The sequence below is a fragment of the Zonotrichia albicollis genome, chromosome 1 (genome assembly GCF_047830755.1).
Source record: "Zonotrichia albicollis isolate bZonAlb1 chromosome 1, bZonAlb1.hap1, whole genome shotgun sequence".
Lineage (NCBI taxonomy): Eukaryota > Metazoa > Chordata > Aves > Passeriformes > Passerellidae > Zonotrichia > Zonotrichia albicollis.
The window spans coordinates 50,380,958-50,402,923 of record NC_133819.1 but is presented as its reverse complement, the minus strand read 5'-3'; the positions used below and the strand labels follow the sequence as shown (position 1 = coordinate 50,402,923).

The 21,966-nt window shown below is 36.3% G+C and overlaps 1 protein-coding gene across 1 annotated transcript in view; it reads left to right on the top strand.

Moving 5' to 3' along the window:
• Positions 1–21,966, top strand: part of CNTNAP2 (contactin associated protein 2) — a 1,022,680-nt gene that overhangs the window by 859,675 nt on the left and 141,039 nt on the right. The window contains exon 15 of the mRNA XM_005485915.4: positions 1,448–1,575. Coding sequence (XP_005485972.2) covers positions 1,448–1,575 — 128 coding nt within the window. The remainder of the gene's footprint in view (positions 1–1,447; positions 1,576–21,966) is intronic.

Genomic DNA, 21,966 nt, shown 5'->3' with positions numbered 1-21,966 from the left:
GTCTACATACCTGCCTTTGTTATTCACTTTTTTCTTTCTTAAATGGAAAGTCCTTTAATCTTTCTTTTCCTATACTACTTGTCTCCAAATTGATGAAAAGGATGCTTTGTAAAGGGCATGGCGATCTGGGGATGATCACAATGTGCAGGAGCAGCCTGCCAGGGTTCCTGCTCTCCATTTTCCTCCCTTTCTATCAATGTCCTATAGTAACCTCACCGACAGAGCACCTGCTGCAGCTGTGTCCAGACAAAGAGGGCTAATGATCTCAGCAACTCAAAGAGTCACATAACACAAAAGAGCAAGTTTTCTGAAGGGGAAGAACACACAGATTAAGTAAAACAGTCACCTGCTATTTGGAAAACTCTACTAATTAAATCTCTAATTACTCTCTTCATCACAGACTTAGTTCCAGTGAGCTGTTGTTCGAAAATGTGATGGCTATTTTCTTAACTAATTCAGTTGTGCTTCTTTTTGAATGAACATCTTGCTTTCCATCTCTTCAGATGGACCAAATAAGGGTGATGGCTGGAGATGCTACAGGAAAGCAGTGCTGTCCTGCTGTAAGACTCTGAACATTACCAGAGATTGTGCAGATCCCTGCTGCGCTGCCCAGTTATTAGCAACATAATGAGTACGATCTTGGACTCATCCAAGTTAGAGATGAAAAGGGCTTTCATTTTCCTGAAATCATTACAAGTTCTCAGTTATAGTCATATTGTGTGGTTCAGTTAACTTTTCTAGATACTGAGCTCATCCTTAATCCTGTGATATTTTTGAACAAAGGAATTGATTTTTTTTTTTAGATCAAAAAGTTCCTTACTTTAGATACCCAATTACATGGCAGGATAAAGCTAAAAAGAAAGAGGGGGGAAAAGAGAGAGAAATAGATGGATTTGTTTTGTTTCCTCTTTCTTTCTTTTCTGTCAAAAATTTATAATCTTAACACTATATATAGGGCATTTTTTCCTGTGTGGTTAATTTAGCCTTTTATGTGTGAGTTTATATAAAAAAAAAATCAAATAAAAACACAAACAGAACAAAACAAAGAATACAAGCCAACAAAAACAAATAGTGCAACCAAAAAACCCCACAGAGGCAAACCAGCTGAGAGACAAAGTACCCCATTAAATATTGCTTATTTCATTTCCTATTTGGAAGAAAGAACACTCTATGCCAGTTGGGTTCATCTCTTGAAATAATAAAGGAAAAATATTGCAACTGTGCACAGTGATTTGGTCTAAGCATAAAAAAAGCACTGGGTTACTTGCTGCAGTTGAAATGCGGAGCTCAAAGACATGACTATAAATTGAATTTTTGTGGTCTTGCTAACTAAAATGAGGTTTGAGTTGCATGCAATTGTTGCATACCTGTTCGTTTGGTGCTTAGATCAAGGAAAATAACTTCAAATGCTTCACAATTGCTTTTCTTTTGTGTCTCTGTAATTCAGGAGGAAAGACAGTGGGATGTTGTCCTACAAAGAGCACCTACCAGTCAGCCAGGTGGTGGTTGGAGACCTCGACCGGCCTGGATCTGAAGCCAAGGTGTCCGTGGGTCCCGTGCGCTGCCAAGGAGATCGTGAGTTCTCTGGTTTCCTTCTGCTTGCTCCTGGGTAGAAACTCAGTTGGAAAGGGGTAACTTTGGAGACACTCCATGGGAAATTATGGCTGTCTGCTCAAAAGACCTTCTGCTATAGAAGTATGATGTGATCTGAGAAATTTTGTCTATAAAAATACACATATAATGTCTTACCATTTCATTTATAATATCAGTATTCTTCTTTAATTTATGGTAAATGTGGCAACTTGGATTATTCAACTAAGTTTATGTAGATGAGCAGTAATACAGATTGCATAATAATATCTCTCCACATCTGGGCTTCTCTTGGGCGCTCTTGTCAGCATCATTATCATTACTATGCTTCTATAAATGATGGCAAAACTCATCACTGTAATCTCTGGCTGTAGGTGTACAAACTTTGACAAGATTGTTACCAGATGCTAACTGTATCAGGACTAGATGTTTCCATGAAAAGCATTGGGAGTTTTTTGTTGCAGTCTCTGGTTTCCACGCTGAGTGATGATAAAGGGTGTACGTCCTCCGGCTTGATCATCTACTGATAGAGTAAATCAGTTTCATGTATAAATTTCCACCGCACACACATTCAAAATTGGAATGCACTGAGGTAAATTGTAGTCTTGCTTCAGTCTGTTTTATATTTCAGGAGGTGAAATGTACTAGCAAAGGCAGAGCAACTGTTTAAGGCCCTTCTAAATCACACTTCAAAAATTCAGACTCTGCAATTGACACACGTTTCATTTGTCGGCAGTGTTTTAAGGCAGTTCTCTTATAATAGGTGCAGTAAACAAAGGTTGTCTGATTTAATTTAAAACAAGTAATATTTGTGGGATCTATAAATAATAAAAAACCCATTCACAATAAACAGTACTATAACTCAGCCTGTCAGACAGACATGATGCAGAAGTATTCACATCATATATTTGTTGCTTGTTATTTATGGTGTTTGATCAATCACAGGTCAGTCTGTGTTTGTTTGTGTCTCATCTATGTTTGATAAACTTTTTTGTAATGGGCTCTTACAACTGATGACAAAAAATAACAAATATTATTTTTCTTGCACCGATATTCCTCATATTCTGAATTTGAGTGCTTCTAGAAATGTCAGTCTCTAAAGTGTGAGCCATTTCTAAATATTAGTATAAATGAAACCTCATCTGAGCAGGCAATAGCCTTTATTAGAGTGTGACTGAGTGACGCAGCCTTTTGGGAAACTGAACGGGTGTATTCCTACCATCCTGATTAATTTAATTTTCTCCATGAACTTTACAGATGTGATTCATAGTTTTTGAGAAACTTTGCCTATGAATAAATTTGAATTTCCTTCCATGACCATATATTACTGTCAAAAATCTAGTATAATTTTTCTCACAGGAGATAGCATAGACCCCAGTCCTTTGCAAATCTCCTGTTTTATAGTCCCAGTGCATTTACTAAGCATTCCGCTTTGTATTCTTTCTTGAATGTATGCAACAGCTGCTGTTTCACCTTGTGGTAAACAAGGTTTCTGTGCCAAAGAAAATTCCAAAATTTTAAACTCTGCTTTTATTCCAATTTTGAAGAAAGATCCAATATATCAAATTTCTGGGAAAAGATTAAAAACAACAACAGCAAACCATAAACCAATTTATTTGTGTGTGCGTATGTGTGTGTATGTGTGAGTGTGTGTGTTGCATGCATCAAAACCAACATTATTAGTACTAAAGATGTTGAGTGTCATCACAGCACAGTTCATGTGTTCAGTTAAATTCAGTTGCTTGTTTAAATGAAATTCAGTTCTAGTTATGAAGACTGTCTAAGAAATACAGATTTTTGTTTTGCTTGCAAGGAAGGTAGAAAAAGTAACCAGCCAAATAAATATTTACCTATTTAGAAGAATTTCTCATTGTGTGCCAATACTGTGACAATTTATCTTGTCTTGCCCTGAGGGTAGTCCATACCATGTTGTTGTATTAATCCATAGTCCCGTGATGTTTTGCAGCACATGAAGTGATATTTTCCCAGAAGAATTGCAGAATAATTTGCCACAAACCTCATAGCTAACATTTTGTAACATCTAGGGACAGGGACATGTCACTTGGGCCAACTCTCAGCTGTACTTGAGTACAACAGTAAGGGTGCCATAGAGATAATGGACTTTGCAGCCCTTAAAAAGAGTTGGCTGAAAGCTCAATATCTGAGAGCAAAGAGGATTAAAGAAAGAAAAGATATTTGGCATTTCACACAATTCACTTCTTCCCATGCTCATCAAATTCTCAAGGATCCATTAATCAGCAGAAGCCACAACAATTAACTGTTCCTACACTATTGACTGACCAAAGTAAATCTGAAAATCATTCATCTCAGTGCAATTTGTTTTGACACAAAATAAGGAAGATTTTAAAATCATAACTGTTTTTCAGTTTCAAAAATAACTATATTCTTCTTTCAGAATTATAGGTTTTATTTTGGTCCCATAAATGACGATTGCGTTTTTATTTTTGCCTGATTTATTACCTGATTAAGGCTGTTCTTGAATAGCAGCTATTGTTGGAGATAAGGATCAGAAAAATGGTCTATGCATGATTACACACCTCTATGTTACAGAAGTATTTTCCATATTTAATTCCACCTCACAAAACACTACTTGCATTATGAAAAGTAGTCAGCAAAAAGTGCCTTTATTATCCCTCTAAAGATCTGCTTAAGTGGCTGAATTCTATCAGAACGATGAAGTCTCATCTAGTCACTGTGGCAAAAATCCCATAAATCTGGTCTGAGGCCTATTTTGCACCTTGGAATAAATATGCAGGATGTCTCTTTTCTATTTGCCATTTTCGTGTTGAGGAATGCTTTCTTAATATCTAATGATTTTTCCAAGTGGTGATCTACCAGGGAAGCAAACTTACCCAATTTCATATAGAACAGGTGCACAAAGAGGAAATTAATTTGGTGGGGGGTTTTGACACTGTATTGCAATGACTCAAAGATCAAGCAAGGTTTTCAGCAGATGTCCACTCTACACAGACTTAAAGCAAAGCAGTCCTTCCTGCCCACAGCTCTGTGAGTGTTGCACTTACAGAATAACAGCGGCAGTTTATCAGCACAATCTCAATATCCTCTTAGCAGAACTGGAATTTAAAGTATAAACAAAGAAAATCAGTCCTTAGTCTCCACAGTAATACTGGATAAGGGAACTACTCTTGTTTTTTCCTGAAGTAAAGTTATTCTGTGCAGGATCTAGAAAAAAGGGCACAATGGAATGACAAATTAATAATTTTTATTCTTCAGTTAACCTTGAGACACTGATTAAAATCCCTTTACAGACCTATTACAGTTTTTCTTACACTTATTAGCTGACTCCCCAGCAGCCCTGCATTTAACCTGGGCCAACCAGTAATAGAAATACCTTGCCCATCTCTTTATGCTATTTCACTGTAATGCAAAGGGGCACCTTGAGTCTTTTCCCAGAACAAAAGTGTATTGAGGGGTTTTTTTGTGTCTAAGCTCAGCCTGAGGTGGTAGATCAAGGCTTCAAAAGCAGATCTGGTAATTTCTTTTGAAACCAAACTGAAGAACCTAGCTTGCCATGGTGGGGCTACTGCTACAGAGATTTTATTGATAATCATATTGAATCAAAATTACTTTTGTGGCTTCTGGCACCTTCTGAAGAATTTTTTTCATTCCCCTTAGGAAAATACCAGTTTTCAAAAAGCTTCTATATTTGCTACCTGCTAAGAGTATCCTCTTCCCAAGGACTTCCAAGGATTTTGATTTGAGTTTGTTCTTTATAAGCCCAGAGGGGAATAGACTGACTATTCTGCTCTAGATTTGCTTTTCTCCTTGAGTCTATTTTCCTTTTGTCCCATTTCCTCTATAGCAAAGACAGAATTTAAAGGGGAGATGTTTTTTACACAGCTCAGATTTATGTTTTTTCCATCTCCTCTACTGTACAGTTTTTATCCTCCCAGTAAGACTTTGATTTCTGAGCCATGAATCATTTTCTTGTATATTATTTCTATTATCTGTAATCTTCAAAATGTGGAGGAGGAAGCAGCTGCACTGACTGTAGTTCTTTCTAAGCTAAGTTTTCATGAAGACCAGTATCAGCAGTGTGCTTGTAGAACCTGCAGAGACAGACAAAAAATGTCCCCTTGACAGGTAACAGAAGTTCAGGAACAAAACAAAACTCAGTTCTTCCATCAGGGCATTGAAAATTTTTGAGCTTGCATGCATATAACCGTGCATATGTGTTCAGGGGAAATATACCTTGAGTTCTTTTTTTCAGTGATTTTGATTATGGTTCACTATTACTCCTTTCGTTACTGATACTTTGTTTCTTTAGCTTATAAATATCACTCCTGGCTTTACTCCTTTTGGAATGTTCCAGCAGAGTTGGTTTATTTATTCAGACAGTGGTATGGCCATGCATGTTTATTGTGACTCTGGGTTTGTATTGAAACCACTCTGTAGTTATCTAAACCACACAGCCACTTCCAGGGTCACTGCTGAGAGGCTGCTATCCTTGGTAAGGTGTGGGTTTGTATTCCTTAAGCACTTCTTATTCATCACCTGTGCACGTTGGTGACTCAGAACTGTCACTTGTAATGAAAATAAATTAACTGTTTCATGTGCTTGCTAAATCCATTTTCATTACATTGCAAATTGAGGACTCTTTCAACATGCTGAACTTGTTTTTCAAGGGTACCACCTGAGTTTCAAGGAAAAAATAGCACAGCCTTACAGTGCAGTTTCCAGTTACACATTAAACTTATGTCCGAGGTCAGTTCTCTAGTACGATATGCAGTGTGTCCACTCAGACAGATCTGCAGTGCTGTTACTCTAACATACACTGGTAAGCTGGAAAGTATCCCAGAAAAAAAAAAATTACCAAACAGCAATGTATTTGAATTATTGAAAGATTCAACTATAATTGAATCCTCTACTGGAAGTAGAAACAATTTACTCTTACTCTATTTTGGACAGCATTCCAGTAATATAGAGATTTGCCTTACATGTTAATGAAAGTGAAAACACCATATCAAATGAAAATTAACATCAGTGATACCCCCTACCAACAAACAAAACCCAGCCAGAGTGCTCTCAGAAAAATACAAAAATTTGTCTTTTGAAACTCCTGAAGCAATGATTCTGCCAGAGGCTTCTGTGGTGGGATTACAGATCTGAAATTTAGGCAATTCCCTTTTGAGTTGTTAATTACTTCTCTCCCACTAAGGTTAGAAAAACAGTGAAAATCTCTCAATTTTTCTACATTTCCTTTTTTTTTTTTTGCTTTTATTGCTACATATATCTACCTACATTTTTATATTATTAATATTATTATTAATTTCTTATGATTTTCAAATAAATTGTGATATGTTCAGTGAGGAAAATACAAATCAAAACTTGAACCAGCGAAGAGTTTGAGGTTTTTTCACCAGTACCTATAGGTGCCTTCAGTATACATGAAAATTTGTCTGCTGTAATTCCACATCTATTACCACAGCATGTCTTTATGTGCTACACTGGATTGTAAATTGTGCTATTCAAGGGGAAATACAGATCCATCCAAAGAACATCAAGACTTTGTACTTGCTGCTTTTCACAATTGTTCCAGTGCTACCAGCAAAACAGGAGAAAGAAAAGTGTCCTTTTAATAAAAGCAGCCTGCCAGCCAAGTACTGCCAGAAGTACTGTTTCAGACTCATTTGATTTTTTCACTGGATTATGCTGAGGGTGACAAAACTACAGTCTTCAGTTCAGATCTGGGTAGGGATCTTTCCTTTAGTTAATCAAATTCCTGAGGTTCTCTTTCATGTGCAATTGTTTTCCTCAGAGACCCAAGAGAAAAAATTGACCCACTAGGTCATTTTTCTGAAACTTTTAAAGTAAAAAATCCATTCTTTTGCAGTTGTTTAACATTCAATTTAAATATTGTCATTTCTCATTCTTAAGACTTTCCCTTCACCTTTAACCCTGTTTCATAATGCATAATTAAATTTATTGTGGAGTTTAACTAGAATTTATTTTCATCTTCATGCAGAAATATTTTCTCTAGGAAGCAGCACTTAAATGCCCTCCTGTGGAGTCTTAATATTTCTAAGAGAACTCTTCATTTTCTCACCTCCCAGGAAAACTTAGTGGCCTCTTATCTTAAACAAGTATAGGCTGTTTCTGTCCATGTAAATAAAACTTTGCCTGTCTTGAAAATAGCAGCTGGAAAACCTCGATTGGTCTCATGAATTTAGGGCATTCATGAAATATACCCTTTAAATATAAATTTACAGGTGGATATGGGATAAAGTATGTCCTTCTCATACATGTGTTCTTGTATCCTTCCTAGGCAGCCAAGTGCTCCAAGTGCTGGCATTCTGGCTGGTAGCTTTGTCATCATTTTTAATTGGAATCAGTTCTCTACAATTACACCCAAAAGTGATTCCCTGATGTTGTCCACCAAAAATTTTTGAATTTAATTTAGGACTCCCTATTATGTGTGTTTTCCACAAGATAAACACTGCCTTAAATGATCCATCGTGAACAGTACAAAAATGAGAAGACCTAGTATCTCTGAAATTGCAAATCAGCTGGAATTGTCTTTGAGTTTGGGCAATGGGGAATGGTAGGCAGTGTGAACAACATTTGAATGTGTGTGGTTGGAATTATTTAAGTTCCAAAAATATTTTCTTTGTTTGTGGTAGTACTTAAACCTAGCTAATCATTCTTGACACTTTTCTCCTACCCCTTTGCATTTGTACAGCAGAAAACATTTTGGCCTAGATATTTGGGATAAATTAGTCTCCATAGGTCTGTAAGATTCTGTGAATGCTCTTTCTACATAAAGCTCTGGTTTGCTTCTTTTTTATATCATCTCAAAACCCACAGGGAATTGGTAACATTAATGATTTATAAGCTCTCAGTGTTTCTACAGTATACGACCTTTACTGAGGTTTATTACATGGTCATAAAATTCTCTTACAGTTCAAACTTTGAATACATGTGTATCCATAGAATAAATGCTTGTAAAGTGACACAGTTTTAACATAGAAACATATTGACTCATAGGTTATATATTAATATTTTCTATTGCACCCCACTCTCTCTCAGGTTTTGTTCTGTTTCCTTTCTGAAAGCAAATCCTAGCCATGAGAGCTATTTATCTCACAGAGCAGAAAAAAGTATAGATCACACACAATTTAACCATTTTCCTGTTGGACATGTATTTTTATACCTGACTGAAGCAACAGGATGCCTGCAAATAGTGCAAGAGAAAAAAGTAACAGTAGAATCAATTTCAATTTTGGCCAACTAGAAAAACAATGTCCCATACAGTTTGTGCCACATGAACATCAGTAACCCACCGTAAAAAGGAAAAATGTGGACTTGTTCGCATTAGAACATACCAAGGAAAGATCATTTGAACCACCAGCAATGGCTCTTGATGCAGTTTGAGACCCTTTTTTAAAATCCTTTTCCAGCATTGCAAAGATCCAGTAGAGCCTGGGTGCTTTGCTCAAAAGAGTGAGATTTATGACGCTTTTGCCTAGTACCTGGTAGTGTATGAAAGTATTATAGATTACACTGTCACTCAGTGTGTATTTTCATTGTGAATACAATTTACATTGCTGGAGACTTTTCCTTAAGCTCATGAAGGCAGTATGCTCTGAGTATCTGTTTTGATAGGAAATGCATTTCAACCTGCTCATCTTTACTGTTTACCTGCCTGCAGTTACTTTCCTCATGCATCCTCCACTGCCTTTGAAAAGGAGAGTCACACCTGTTTCACACATATGTGAATGTAGATACAAAGAAAAACACAAGGCCACAATTTACATCTCCACCCTTCCTAGATTCATCATGAAATGTAAATCTGACAGCAAATTTTTAAGATAGGAATTGGCCTGCCTATTCTAGAATAATTTTAATTCTCATATGCATTCAATTCTACTGAAATGTATACGTTGGTATAAACTACAGAAGACAGTTCATTCAAATATCAATGATCTAATAAATTTTGCTCTTTTTACATATTTGCTGAAGTAATGAAAGCATATGGCAATCGATGCCCATGTTCAATTCTCCAACTGATCATAAAAGAAAAAAATGGTGAAGTTCCTTAGAGGAGTTATGAGCTTTATGTTTCCAAGATACAGAATTCAAATGCAATTAAGAGCTAATTTTATTCAAATTCTCCTCATCATTATGATTATACTGCAGTTAATTTTATCTTCTTTAATGCAAAAAAGAAGTATCTGAAGCAGTTCACGTAAAGTATTGTCTCTAGATTCCTAGGGAATCTAAGCAAGCATCGTTAGTCTGATAGATGATATACAGTAGCAGCTCATATTAAACTCAAATCCTCTTGAAGTTATGCTTTAATTATAATTTCAAACATTTACCATCTCTGTGATTATAATGCATATTAGTGTCTTACTTCCTACCTGTAGCAAAATAAGAAAAGCAATTGTGTAGGATACAAACGAAATCGAAGAATTAAATGATGAGAGAATTCCCACAGTGTATAGAAAAGTGATGAGAGGGAGATGTCAGTAAAGCCATGAGGAATTAGGAGAACCTGTGACTGAACTGAGGATTGAGAAGTTTCTGGAATCCTGTCTATTACATGTACAAATTTGCAGCCACCTTTAAATTTCACCCCATTAGCCTGAGATTTCTTAGAAATAAGGTACAATAGGGAGGGATTTTTTTTTTTTTTTTTTTTTTTTTAGGTTGGACTCTTTCTCACTTTAATACTTTTGGCCTGTGCATTCCTGCAGCACTGACTGACATTTAAAGAGCAAAAAGAACAGAAAAAGCCAGAGTATGATTGAAGGTGAGGTAGAGTGAGGTCAGTGTCATTCATCCCTGTGTGTAAGTTATGTAAATTCAGTCTCATTTAGACATGGATAAGTGATTGGCAGCAGGATGGGGGACAGCCATTTATAGCCTCACAGCACCCAATATCTGACACACCATGCAGAGTGTCTCAGTAATACTTAAAATGTTCAATCACCAAGACGGAGAAATTCATAAGAAGAAGTTGGAGACCTTTGGTACTCGTTTAACTTGCACCACTGATCTCCATGCTAGGGAGCCAAGCTAACTCTAATTATGTCTAAATACAAGCATTTACAATGGTTGAACCTTTTCTATCCAATGACAGAATAAAAAGGAAGGTCAGGGGTGTATTCCTCAATCATAGCTGCTATTCATAATGATTTCTCATCCCACAGGCTACTCTCCCCATCCTTTAACTGTAGGACTGAATTTTGACAGCTTCAGTTCAAAACCTTCCCATAATCAAGTCCTATTATATGGGTATATATATAATTATACACATGCTTTCCAGAATTTTTGAAGGAATGTTATCTGATCCTTCTCTCTCTCAGTGAAGCAGGTCATTCTAGATTTTCATGTAGAACTACAATGCAGTTCCCAAAGGAAATTATTAACACAGGGTTGCAAAGTTGTGCATTTTTGTCAAGTGATTAGAAGTCTGAACTTTTAAAAGGGAATATAATAATAGTTTAAGAGAAGTGGAATACATATATTAAAAATTAACCTCCTATTTCTTTTCTCTGATCTATTTTTTAACTTTTTTTTCTGACCTTTGTCTTCTATGGAAAACTTGCAAGTGTGGGAGAGAAAGGGCTAAAAAACTCTTAAAGAAACATGAAGTATTGCCTACTTACTCCTTTTTCCAATGATAATGCTATGGATAACTTCCACTGTTAAATTTCTGAGTTTGGGTATACTGGGTTCTAAATTAATGCTGCAACCTGTGAAGAGCCATAAATTAGGTATTTACAGAGCAGGTTTCAGAGGACACCTCGCATTTCCCCTTCATTCTTCCTCTTTTCTGTGCTTAAAACGTTCCTTTTGTGAGGTGCCAATTTGGTTCTTCAAGGCAAACAAAGAAACTTGAAAAGGCTGATAATTTTAGTCAATAATTTTATTTTTGAATCAGATCCAATAGAATTAAAACGAGATGAGAGGGAAATCCTTTACCTTACAAAAATTTTCTCTTTTTTGTCATTAAAGAAATTAAGAGCAGTTCTATCCATTTCCTGTTATGAGCTTACAGTAATCAGTTCTTCAAAGATATTAGCTAATCTTGCAGAATCATGAAGCCTTCAATTTACAATATTAAGCAGCAAATTCTAACATTTTTATATGCCTGTATTTCAACTCTCATTTGTGAAGAACCATCTCCACATCTGATTTGGTCTAATTCAGAGGAGCAATATTTTTCATGAGCACAGCTTTCAAAGAAGCAGTTATGAAAAGAGAGCCAGTAGTGATTTATGGTTTAAAATTTCTTTTCAGCCTGCTCTTTAGCAAATCAATTTCCAGCATGCCCACTGTATCTATATTTTTTTCTTTATCCTTGGTTTCATGAACTCCTACTGATGGAAAGCTTTTGCCTTGTCACTCCAAATAGATCTGCTTCTGAAAACTGAGGAACTAAATCAGTGTAAATCAATTATTACACACAGAACATAGTTCCTGCATCTGTGTTCAAGTAACTTCCACTATCATTTCTTTTAGATTAGCTATGACAAGATTAAATTTAAAAGAATTTATTGTTATGAGATGTTCTTGTGTCTTTGTATTTCAGATTGAGGAAAAAGTAAATTTCATCCACAGCTGGCAAGACATATCCCAGGAAAATTAAGATGTTCCCAAAAATGTAGAAAAGAGATTCTTCCAGGAAATACTTTAATTTCCCACCCCAAAAGAAGAGCAAACTCTCAGAAATTCTTGCCATGTAAACTCTGAAAATAAAAGTCATTTGAAATAGAACACGTTGGTTATCAAGTTCTCACCAATAGAAGGACACCATTGTGACTTTGACTTTCAACATTTTAGAAAAGAGTCTTTTTCATCACTAATTAACTGTATTTCATAAATGAAATTTTGAACTAAAGGCCTGTTTAAAATGTCCAAATCAGATTAAAATTTTCAAACCAATCGGCTCAGTGTAGTTAGGTTTCATTAACAGTTTCAAGAAACTTTCCATTTCCTTCAAAACTCTCAAAAACTTCAGTGTTTTCTAAAAATGGCAAGATCTTGCTAGAAAACTAAACTAAATTTAGCATTTCCTTCATGGGAGAGTCTCACCTTCTTTCCTTTCTGCAAATGCAAAATAACTCCCTATGATGAGATAGAGATTTTGGAGATTTCACTTCTGTAAAATAAAAGTAAACATTCCTGAAGAATCATCAGTCCTGCTTAAATCCTAGTGTGATTAACTGACATTTTAGCTTTCCTTATCCTGAAGTTGTTTCCCTGTATTATCATGTAGAGAGAGCTTTTCCCTCTTCTTTGTGCATACACTGTATTTCAGGTGGCTAATCTGATTGTTCTCCATAATATCATTAGGCAATTTTGAGATCCCATAAGGACAGCCAGTCATTAAATAAAAGTGTTATTATCATACAGTTCATTGCTGCTATCCCAGCTCAGAAAATCTGTAGTAGGGTAGGGCAAGATACAGGCAAAAAAAATTAAGACGCTTAAAGAAATAGGAAATTTTTTGAGAATATAGCAAACCAGCATCTGAAGCTGTAAATTCAAGATGTGTGTCATTGTTATCAGTTCAATAACAATTTCCCATAGCAACACAAAAGGAAAGGTCTTTTGTTCATTTTTTGCTTAAATCCATGAACTTTTGGAATATCTAAATAAAAGAAATATGTAGGCTTTCATTATTGTAGTTCTTTATCTTTTTATCACTTAACTGATAAATTTATCTCACATTGTAATGAAAATATTTTCTGAAATGGGGACGGGAGATAAGCAAACCCAGTCACCTCAGACTCTCCTCACACTTCACATGCTTCAATCCTCGCATGCTTGTTGAATATTTCATAGCTTGTTAACCAGGAAAAGGGCAGAGATCACAGGCTGACTGTTTTAATGAGTCAAGATCTGTAAGACAGGCCTTTCTTTCTCCTGGGTTTTACAGGACAATCCTGCTAAAAAGTAGCTGGTACTGATGCAGTAGCTCAACCAACACCTGGACGATGTCTTTCCACATGTGGCTCTCTTTAGCTGCTACCAACCACACAGACAAACAGCTGGGAGACCAGAGTTGTTTGTATGTGTCTGCCTAGCTATCAAACATCTTTTGGGTTCTGAGGAAGGGAATAGAAATGGCAAAATTTGCCTCAGTTCCTTCCTGATCTTCAGGGGCATAGAAGCTGGTGGACATCCTAACAAACCAGAGACCAAATATATATATATATATATATATATATATATATATATATATATATATATATCAGGAGCTGCATTACCTATCCCCCTCAATCCTCCTGGAATCACTTCAAAAAAAAAACTTGTCAAAATCCTGAAAATCCCTAAGTAATTACTAGTCCAATTAATTAAGTACTCTCCACTCACATCCAAGAATACATGAACAAAACCCCGAACCAAGAAAGGTCCTTAACCAACAAGAAATTGCATATATGGGTAATGACTTACCAGGAAAAAATAAGATAGTGTTCTGCCTCCAAAAAATAAATTTGATGTTGAAAGAAAATGTGACATGTAAGACTATCAAACTCAATTTATATCAGCCTTATTCTATGCAGTACCATTCATGAAAATAAGGAAATTACTCCATGATTTTCCACACAATTTCTTTTCCTTTGTGAGTTCAGTGTGTAAGAACCAAAATTATTCTTTAATAATATTCACATGTTTCTAAAATGCACCTGCAAATTTTATTTTTCTGGGCTCCGTGGATTCTGAATTCTGCAGACTGTATAAAATATGAATCATAGGGAGAATTATTAGACTTGACCTTTTCCCTGAGATCTTTGGAGAAGCGATGGGTTGTGCTGCAGATTTCTCTCTCCACCTTGTTACTTGTCCCCTCTTTCCTAGTTGTACTCACCCTTGAAGAGACTCAGGCAAGTAAACATCAACATTTATCACAAAAAGCAAGCCAGGGGCCCTCCACATCTCCTCCCTCTTATTTACACATGAAGAGTCAGTAGTTCATAGTGACTGAGCTATGATCAAGGAAATTAAATTCATTAGTAAAACAAGAAACATTCCAGACGTGCACAGCACAGCTTGAAGTATTCAGCTGAGGAACTAATTAAAAACAGATAGCTGAGTGGATAATGAATAAACAGACATTACTGTGGGCGGAAATAGCTAGCAGTAATATGTGTATTCCCTGTTATATTTGATGGGAAAGTAAATTATCACATATACTGAAGCAACTTGAACAGTTAGAGCTCTCCTGAAGCTTCCAAGTGCAGACTATCCTAAAGGTGGGAAGCAGACAGCAGGATCATGAAATGGAGCCCCTGCAATGGTGTTTTTGCAGCTCCCAGCCTTCCATCACAAGGGTCTGTGCTGCCTGAACCTCTCACACAGTGAAAGCAGGCCAGCCCTTGCCTGGTCCATCGTACATTCTCTGAACAGGAGCACAGACCTCTATGATCCTATGAACAAGAGGCTTTGAATAGCTTTTCCTTTCTGCAGCCCCTTCCCTTACCCATCACTTCTGTGCCTCCAGCCAAGTGATGCTTCTGTGGGCACACACCAGTGCAGCACTCCTGGTATTTCATGGACTGGTGCCAGGGAGTGCCCAGATTGGGTAACCAAGGAGCTGACAGGACATATCTGCCCATCAACATAGAGTAGCCCTGCAGACATTTAACTTCACCATTTGAAGAGGATCAGATTGTTTCTGCAAGGAGCAGATGCAAATGGCAGGGCTGCCTGTAGCTGTTAAAAGGCTTAATGTTGTCTTTCTTTATCAGATTTGTAGACTGTGATATGCTGCACACCAGCCATTTCCAGAGGCTGCTTTTTTTGCACAGCAGTCTGTAAATGAGCAGAGAAAACACTTTTCATAACGTGAAGGAAGCCAAAAGAAATGTGAGCTTTGAAAACATAGATAGAGAAGAGCTCCTAGAGGAGCTCAAATAGCTATTTACTAGATGAAAAACAATATTAAGCTGAAGTTGAGTTTGCCAATGCTTATCACCAAACTGGAATTTGAACACACAGTTTTGAATACATCAGTGTGATAATAAAACCTACCTTCCTAGTCATTGGTGGTATAGATTGTTAAACACTTCTATGACATCCAGTCCTCTAGCAGAAGATACTGAGGGCTCATACAGAAAACCCAGCTTTTATATTCTTGATTTTCACATTTGAGGCCAGGGAGAAAGAGAGTCGGTTATAAAGTTTAGCCTATCTGAGTCTGTATTTCTGTACTCACAGATACTCATACATTTAATTTTCCTTGGAGTGTTAAAGTCCTTTTGAAATTTATAAGGGGTAGAGAGATGGAGGGATCCAGTCAGCAGGAGTTCAGACAGCTGGCTGCACTAACAACCAACTTCTTGGCTTAGAGGTACCACTAAATCCCCTGTAGCTGCTGTCCTTGAAGCTGCTGGAAGCCTTCTGCAGTGAACTTCACAATCTCCATGGCTGCAGGCAACTATTAAAAAACCAAGATATTCTGTTATTCTGTTTGGTGCTTGGATCTACTCCACTCCTTTTACCCAAGGCATTTATCCCAGACTATCTAGGATCATGAGCTGGTAGCCTAGGCTTTGTTTGGTTCCATAAAATGGAGGAAATCCATCACATTTCCAGATATAAGTAACTTGACAATTGATCTTGTGTGCTCCAGCTTGCTTGTGTGTTCCAGGTTAGTTTGTTTCATATAATAATATTGAATGGCAGATGGAAACAAAATCCTGATTTTTCCCTGCTGCCTGTAAATAAGCACTCCTTCTACCTCTGCATTTATGAAAGATAGGCATACTTAGCCCAAATATTCAGCATTAAGCTTATCTGGAGAAGTTTAAATAGAAGTTATTTCAAACCCCCTTAGACAGATTAAGACTTCCAGGTGTCAATTTAGACTTGATATGGTAATATATATTGGTTGAGGTGTTTTTGCGACCTTAACCACATTATTTTTCTTCCTGCAGCCACATCAACAATTTATATAAAAGATAAACTGCAGGGAAAAAAAAATTCTTGCAAAAAGTACGTGGTATTTCCATGCAGCTTTTATAGTGTTTTTAAAAATCAGTTAAATGCATTTTGCCTTGTTCACACTTAGGGTATTTTAGGACTCCTCCCATTCCAAAAATGGTTTAAAGAATTTGATTTTAATCAAATGCCACAAGGCTATTTGATTCAAATCAAACGGACACTGTAGCATCAAGAGCTGCTCCCAGCTGTAACACCTGATGAATTAGTAATTCCTGGAGTACTGCTTTGCAATTTTTTTAGAAGTACTTAAAATACTAGATATCTAGGAAACAATGTAGCTGTCATTAAGAAGTCAACATTTATGGGCATCTGACTGAGCCAGATTTTTGCATTGCAACACTGAAGGGATAACACACTCACCTCAGGCTCAGCTGAATCCCTGTTGTCAGGGCCCACAGTCAAAATATTCACCATCCAAAATGCTCATGTCCCAATTCCTTTGAAATAGAGATTGCAAGAAAAAAGACACTTTACAAGCATAACGTGGAAGGATCCTAGCCCTTACAGGAAGGATATGCTCTTTTAAAATCTAACATATATCTTTTTTATTTTTATCTGTGTTGACTTTTTTTTAACCCCCAAAGTAACATCTTTGGCCTCTTGGAGCTGTTTTTGGGGAGTTTTGTTGTTGTTGCTGTTGTTCTTGTTTGGATTTGTTTGCTTGTTGGGGGATTATATTTTCTATATTCTGAATTCATTTTCCTATCTCCTTCTCCCAGAGTTGATTTCTCCCAGAGATACCAATACACTGCTGGAAGCAGAGTGAGGGCAGAGAGAGAACAGCTCAGCTTCCTGTGGTTCAAAGGAACATTCATATCAGTGAGACAGAGCTTGTCTGGCTCTCTGCCGTGCCCAGAAGGTGAGGAGTTGCCTTTAGAGCTCTCCTGTTTTCAGCAGGAAAGACAAAGTCTCACCACACTATTTCCACATCAAATTGACTTTCAGTTCAGCAAGCATCAGAGATGAGCTGTCTGGAGACAGCTCTATCAGCCCTGCTGTGCACAGAACTTTGGGAATCAAAAATTCCTTTCTTCAACTGCTGATGCTCAACAGTATGTCTTAAATACAAATTTATTCTAAAAGTTGACAGAATTCAAATTTTGAGTGGAAATTAAAAGCATTCATTGTCATGATTCTACTTCACTTTTGTTTGGGATTGGGGAATACATGAAAAAAATTAGAAGAATGTAAATTATCAGGTTTTATTTTAACGGGGAAAAAATTTAAATTCTAAAAGCAGTGCTGTTTCTACTCTGAAAGTGTTTTCAGGGTAGTATATTAACTTCATTATACACTGTGCCAAGTGTATATTAACAAGAATTTTTAATTTTTCCCCACACAAAAGCTCCCTGGAACATACCAGAGTCTCAATTTCCATATGAATTGTAAGAAAGCAACGTACAGCATATTCACCATAATGCATCCCATGAGATTCCCAGACTGTTAGCATTATAGTAGCTGTATTTCTATATTTTTGAGTTGTACTTTTGATCCCAAGGTACTTTGAAGTTTTTTTAAGCACAAACAAGTTGACTTGCTGCTTACAGTGCTGTAGGATACGGTGTTCAGCAGCATAAGAAAACCTTTAACTCAAACGAGTTTCATGAAGTTACTAGGGAAATTTAGGAAGGTAGGTTGCAATTGCCCAAATTTTAGCTTTACAACAGACAAACACTGCTCTTTCTGAAAACATCCTTTAATTTTCAGTAGCCTTAGCAAAGGCAACTGCAAAAATATTTCTTCACAAAATAATATAATTTTGCATGGGAAGTCCTTGTCACAGGACTCTACAAATCTTACATCATTCATAAAGGGACTGAGAAATTCAAGGAGAAAAAATAATGCATAGAGTTATTAAATATATTGACACTTCTGTGTCACAGGGTGTTTGAGGTACAGACTTGTGAGTGTTCAGAAAACATTTACAAGTACTAATATCTGCTTCTCCTGGCATTGTACTCTTCCCTGGACATTCACAATTTTCTTGGGCAGAAGAAAGCTGGATTGACCTTCAATGTAACATTATCTTCTTAACTTTTACAACTAAATTCTTACAGGAGAGGTCAGCCCAGATCAAATACCTTAAAGGCAATGATATTGGAACCAGTGCAGCAGAGCAATTAATGATCATTTCCAACATTAAGCAAATGCTTAAATGCCATAATCTAAAATAGAATAGCATGATTTAGTGAAGTGATAGTAATAATATTATTCTAATTATTTTTTCTGTAAAGTAATATCTCTATATAAATAATAAAAATATAGCCTTTGTCACGTGTGCCAATAACTGTTCTTCAACTCATTTAATTATATTCTTGATAGATCTGAAAGTAAAATCATTGCAAAGGGAGAATATCTTTTATATAGCTCTGAAGGAAACGATATATTCAGTTCATATTATTTTTGTGACATGAGCTAGCTCATGATGTTCACCAATATTTTAATTTGGAAAAAGAAAATAAATCAATCTCTATGTTTCAGTTTTAGTGGCGCATCAGAAACAGAGCAATAGTTTAAATGAACAATTTAATTTGTACTCTCACTATGAATATTTGATCTAAATTAAGTACCAGGTTACCTTTCTCTGTTGCTCCTGCTGACAAAGCTAATTTTCAATTCAAATTCAGTGGCAGGCAACTGCATTACTCCCAGACAAAGGAAAGCCCACCTTTTATTAATGCAGTTTAAAATATTTATACTTTGAAACACCATAAGACAACTTTTAACTATTCATTTCAACAAGTAGAAATGGATAACATTCAAGAAAACCAATGTATTTAAAACATATTTTGCTTGTGCTTAATGCACCATTAAGGAGATGGCATAACTGAAGAGGGAACTTTTTGCATACACAGACACCATTAGTCGTTCTGATATTCCCACTGGGACTTTGAGGATTTTGTCTTCTTCTAGGGGTGAGATAAGGGTCATTACTAAATGGCTAGTGAAATCTGTTGGTTGAGTCAGATAATGACCAGAAACTCCATGGTCCTAGAAAGAGTTTTTTCACAATGCTAAGAATAATTCTTGGAATACAACTTTATGAATTACTAATGTTCCTAAGCAATTTTTAGGAAGTTTTTGAATGTTCACCTCCCTTGGAACAGTGTGGCAGTGCTAGACTCATTGCATTCTAAGTAAAACCAATAGATGCCTTGGTCAGTTATGATTATGCTGCACAAAATGTTTTATTCTGATATAGGATGTAGCTGCCTCAGTTTCCTCATCACTGCAACTGTGGTGTGAGAGCAAGGCCAGGTCTAGGAAGATGTGCTGTAAGTGTATCTATTTTTCCCTGAAGACAATGTACACACACACACCTAGATTTTGATATTCAGTGGGTCACATTGGTTCCTGTGTGACAGCATGTGGTACCATGATATAACCCACTGCAGACTGAGCCTGCAGTGGCAGGAGAGATTTCCTTGGATCCTGCAGGTTTTTGGAGAGGAAGTTTGTTTATTCAGGGCAGCCATTTCAAAGGGAGAACTCTGAAGTGCACCAGTATGTGTCATCATATAGTTGTAGTTAAGTTTCTGTATTCTTTTATGCTCCTTTCTTTTGGACTAAGATGGTATGAAAGTTTCTTTCCTCTTTTCTTTCTGTCTTCAAGACCTCACTGCTAAAATAGCCAAGACATGACCATGCAATAGAGGAGAAGTGATTGGCCACTGACACTGTAGAATACATGTCCTGATTACAAAAATTGAGAGCAGATAATAGAAGCAGTGTAAGAATGATAAGAACTGAATGAATACTCTTTTTCACAAAGTAGAAGTACAGTGTTTTCTTGGGTGAGTGCTGGTGGCTGATGATTTAGAGATTCTGGGACCTTTTTAAGGATATGCTCTGGCTAAGGCAAGGGACTTCTCTTCACAGTATTCAACTAGTTCTTATATATGTTGCCCCCAGAATTCCTCACCAAAGCCTTTGGATAAAGTAGTGGTTTAGCACTGGAATTGATTGAATCAAAACCTCCTAGATACTGAGCTTTGGGCAATTAGCATTTTGTTTTGTTCATGTTAATAATAAAATAGGCATAATCAGATAATGAAATTTAAAATTTGAACTTGGAATACAATTTTAATCTTAATAGATCAAAACACAGATTGTGAAGCTTGATGTTACTAAAGCTGTTAACATGTTTAAATGTTATTTCTTTTGCACATATGCTCAACTACCACCCTCAGCAATAAACAATTTGATATTCTTGTCATCATAATTTAAGACCATATATAGAAAAGAATGACCACAAACTAATTTTAATTTCAATTTGTGAAAGTTTATAATTCCCATAATGAAAGGAAATAGCAGCACCTTCCTCATCAAAGGCTCTGAGAAAATACAGTTTGGGAAATTACAGTAGGTTTTTTATGTGAGTTTATGAACATCAAGTATGATTTGGAACCCATTTAATGTATAGCAGAAAACTTCATAGAAAGGAAGTGATATATTTGTTGCAGGCTCAGACATGCAGAGAACAAACAGATCAGTTTGGGCCACCTGGAGAAAGCAAGGCCTATAATTTCTTCAAGCATCTCCACTGCTCACTTCTCATTCCACCGGGGTATAACTTGCTTATAATTTTCAGAGGCAGAACTAAAAGTCCACAGAATCCTTGCTCATTGTCGGATATGAGGAGAGTATATAAAGACTCTCCAGTGGGGAGTTCAAACTGAAAGCCATGATATCAAAAGAAAATGTTTTTAATTTCTACATAATACTGCAAAAAAAAATTAGGAAATGGTAAAAAAAATTAGGAAAGTGCAAGAAAGTGAATTCAGGTCCTGGTACACTTGAAAAAAATGTTGGTAAGACACTGAACATTTCTGTCCATCCAGCTCAGTGCCATCAGGGATACTTTGAGGTTGTGTTCAACCAATCTTTTCATCCCTTATTTTTCCCCTGGAGCAAATTCTGATATCAAAATCACAAACACATTTGAAACTATTTCTATAGTGGACTTATTTTAGATAATAATATTTTGCATCTTTCTTCATGATTTCCAGAGTCAAGAATTACCCATTAATACCAATTAGACACAAAAGACTACATAAACAAACCCTTAGAACTATACCACTGATATATCCTTACAGTGTATTTTTGTGCAAAAAGTAATCACTTACTATTCAGAGAGAGACAATAGAGCATAGTCTAAAAAACACTTTATGTATCTCTGGTTTAAATATCTGATTCCCATAAAATGTGACACTGAATTGAGTTCTCATTATTTGTAAAATTAGTGAATTTGAAACATGTTGCACCTAGTGGATTTTTAGGGAATGTCTATAAAATCTTATTTGCAAGTTTTTATGTGGAAAACTCACCCAATCAATTTTGACTTCATTTGCATCTGAGAAGAACAGGTGACAGGAGAGG